The sequence below is a fragment of the Apium graveolens genome, chromosome 3, assembly GCF_009905375.1.
Source record: "Apium graveolens cultivar Ventura chromosome 3, ASM990537v1, whole genome shotgun sequence".
Taxonomy (NCBI): Eukaryota; Viridiplantae; Streptophyta; class Magnoliopsida; order Apiales; family Apiaceae; genus Apium; species Apium graveolens.
This window is the reverse complement of record NC_133649.1, coordinates 146,986,151-146,989,518: the sequence shown is the minus strand read 5'-3', so window position 1 is coordinate 146,989,518 and position 3,368 is coordinate 146,986,151. Positions and strand designations below refer to the sequence as shown.

The 3,368-nt window shown below is 34.0% G+C and overlaps 1 protein-coding gene across 2 annotated transcripts; it reads right to left on the bottom strand.

Moving 5' to 3' along the window:
- On the bottom strand, positions 1-2,595 carry LOC141712827 (putative choline kinase 1). Of its 2 annotated transcripts, none has more exons than XM_074515912.1 (8): positions 2,368-2,595; positions 1,763-2,126; positions 1,323-1,444; positions 1,028-1,223; positions 825-942; positions 651-698; positions 465-565; positions 1-368 (listed from the first exon to the last, which is right to left on the bottom strand). In XM_074515912.1, the coding sequence occupies exons 2-8, from the start codon at positions 2,108-2,110 to the stop codon at positions 228-230; spliced, it is 1,074 nt and encodes a 357-aa protein (XP_074372013.1). In that variant the 5' UTR covers positions 2,111-2,126; positions 2,368-2,595; the 3' UTR covers positions 1-227. The 2 variants fall into 2 exon arrangements, with proteins under 2 accessions (XP_074372013.1, XP_074372012.1); XM_074515911.1 differs by having other exon boundaries at positions 1,763-2,132; positions 2,368-2,594.
- Between the last annotated feature and the right edge of the window lie 773 nt (positions 2,596-3,368).

Sequence of the window (3,368 nt, the reverse complement as noted above, 5' to 3'; positions counted from 1 at the left end):
TAACTTATTAATTTTAAGTCGTAAGATTTCCTAAACGTGCACTATTACAAAACATTGATTTGCAAACCAAACTTGTTCCATATTTATTTTGAACACTGAACATGAGATCAGATGACGAAGGCAACAACATTGACTCACCAAACTACTGCAACATAATTGAACTATGTAACATGGGAATCAAAAGCATGCAATTTTGTGCATTATTGAACATATACATGATGCCCCTCTTATGTTGATTGTGAAAAACCATTTTCAACATTGCTGGAAATAATCTTGTTAGCGATAAGTTGGGGCTTCCTCAACCAATACTGTGCAAACCTTTGCCTCGCGTACTCCATGTAATCAAAGTCGATATGGTTCACATGCGCCTAAGCAACAGAAAAAGGATAAACCTTGTTTTAGATGTTATGTTCATCGATGTCTATAACAAAAATTTAATGTGGAAGTGGAAATGCAGTGCATACCGAAATTATCCCCCATAAGCCCCAGAACAGATGGTTTGCTAGAGTGTACTTCTCTGTATCATCAACAAGCCTCTGCACTTCACTATCATCCAGTTGATCGCCTGCGTAATACAAGTAGATATTATTACTTAAGTTGAGATGAAAACAGAACCCTGGAGAACACAGCAGTGAATACAAGAGACTAACCATCTGAACCAAGATAAGCACGAACAAATCTTTCACGCTCTTCCAGGCCTGAGCAAATAAATATAAAAAAGAAGTTATAAAGACCTCGAACAAACATTGCTTCAGTTTTTTGGGACAAAAGAGTAAGAAGGCTTCAAAAGTATATATCTGCAAAGCACGTCAACATATGCTTACCTGGATATATACTATAGTCTAGAATATGTGGTTTCTGAGAATGATAATTTGCTGCCATTTCGCAGAAGTGATTTGCAAGGTCATAGGCAACAGGATTGAAACTGGCATACTCATAATCCTGCAAACAGAACATGTACAATGGAAGTTCAGTAGACAGACAAACAGATCAGGAAAAAGTTACATTATAATAGTGAACAACTTACAATTATAGTAACTGATCTTGTCTTTTCGTCAATCATAATGTTTCCATACTGCAAATCGTTATGACAAAAGGCAATTTCCTGGTAGTCCTGTGATGAGTCTTTCTCCAGGGTGTTAATCTCGTGTTCAAGAATATGCAAGTTAAATTCCTTAGCTTGTTCGTCGGAACAGTGATCTATGGCCTTGGTAAGCCAGTTTCTAGCAGAAACATGACAGAGTTTAGTACTGGTGCTGTCTTTCAGCATGACAAGTTGAAAATAATTAGCCATTGCTAGTTGCTAGTATACATATTTATACCTCAATCTGTCCCAAAGAATCACATCTTTAGAACCAGGCATATTAAGTTTGTGAAATTCCCTCAATTTAGTTGCTATCAGCGCAGATATTTCAGGATCACGAAGATCGCTAGCTGATAGGGTCTGCAAGTTTGAAAACAAGATGTTAAGAAAAACTTCATTCAGATAAAAGGATAAAAAATCATAGTGCCATACACGGTGCACAAGGCTCCCATATAAGGCAAGCTCTCAGAGTATACTTCATTCGGATAATGTATGTCAATACTTTTGGGGAGCATTCAATTTTGGTATGGAATTATGACAATTAGTACATGCATCTCTTCTTGTTCTCTGAGCTAATATAGAACTGTCTCATTACTGCAAATTAGTTTAATTTGAGCATATAGTATCTTATCACTTGCTGCATCTTAGTTTATTTCTTAAGATTCGAATAGTATGTACCTTAGCATGAATGAACTCTTCAACTCGCCCTTGTGGGAACTGTCCAAGAAGGCGAGGACCTTGTCCGTGCTTTGACAGACACTCGAAAGTTCTAATTTCTTCATCCCTGTCAAAGAAAACATCAACACCTTCACCATAAACCCGGGCCAAAACATTTCTAAAAACACCTGGAGTCTTTGCAGCCCAACTTATTCGATAAACCTCATTAGTCATAGCACCACTCAGATGGATCACTTTTATCATATCAACATCGATTAAATCTCCCCACTTTGAAGCCAATGTGAATAACAACTTCAACAATTCATCTGGTAGACTACTTTCGATAAATCCGTTTGTTTTAACTGCCATTGGATTCCAAATTTCGCTACACCTTACACAGAAGAATAAAATCAGCTCAATACGTACCCGAAACACACGCACCAAAAAACTCATCAAGAACACAAGAATAACTGCAAATTTTGGAAACAATACAGATACCAAGTTGAAGAATTTTAACTGAAAGTATTCAATCTTATCGATCTCATAAGTATCATACAAAATCCCATCACTTTTTGGAGAAATACGAGATGGATCAAATTTAAACAGCAAGAAATAAAAGTACGTACCAAGAAAACAGAAGAAATGTTCCAAGAAAACTGCAGAACTAACAAAAACAAGAAATGAATCAACCGAGGCTTATGAAGTATGGACTAGAAAGTCAAAGATAGAAGGTGGTATAAATAGACAATTGTATGATGTATGCTACCAATTTATTAACTAAATATAATGAACAAAATAAAAAAGACAGAACATAAGAGACCAAGAATCTGCTTTCTATTTGCTTTGGGATTGTATAGAAATACGTACAGGATCAAAGTCCAGAGTCAGATACTTTCGTAAGACGTTGAAAATTGTGCAAGCTTGCGTTAGCATTGAAGCGCGTGAAATTTGAAAGCCAATTAAAATATTACACGGAGGAATTATAAAATTGCGGTTGTAAATCTACCGCGTAAATTTAGCATCCTCAATGCCGACAGATCGGATAGAACTGTAAGTCTGAAATTACAGACTGCATTGCCTATTTATAGAATTTTAGAAGGGAATACTGTATTTTTTTCAGTTTAAGATATTCTGAAAATAGTGAATTCTAAATTAAGAACGTTTTATTTAAATAATTATTGTACGACTATTTTATCTTGTCGAATTATAAACCAAGTACTGTACATCCTGTTAAAAAAAACTAACCCCACAGCTTATAAAAAGGAATAGCTTTTCTGAAAAATAAAATTTAAATAATTGTAAAAAAAAATTATAATTTTTCTTTGTAGTATGTTTGCAACATTTTTGTAAAAACACAATTTTGCATTAAAATTGTACTTGAAAAACAATTAGAATAACCCAAAACAACAACCGATGTAAATAGCATTTTTTATTGAAAAATTGAAAAACTTAATTTTAATTTCATTTAGTTGAATTGTATTACCAAATAATTTTACTTTTATAAATAAATCAAAACACTTAATTTTTTTATTTTTTTATCGTAGATAACTCGCAGCCGCCAAAACACTTAATTTTAGTTTCATTTTAGAGCATTCTAATGGCGTTAGCTTATAATAATTGGTAAAAA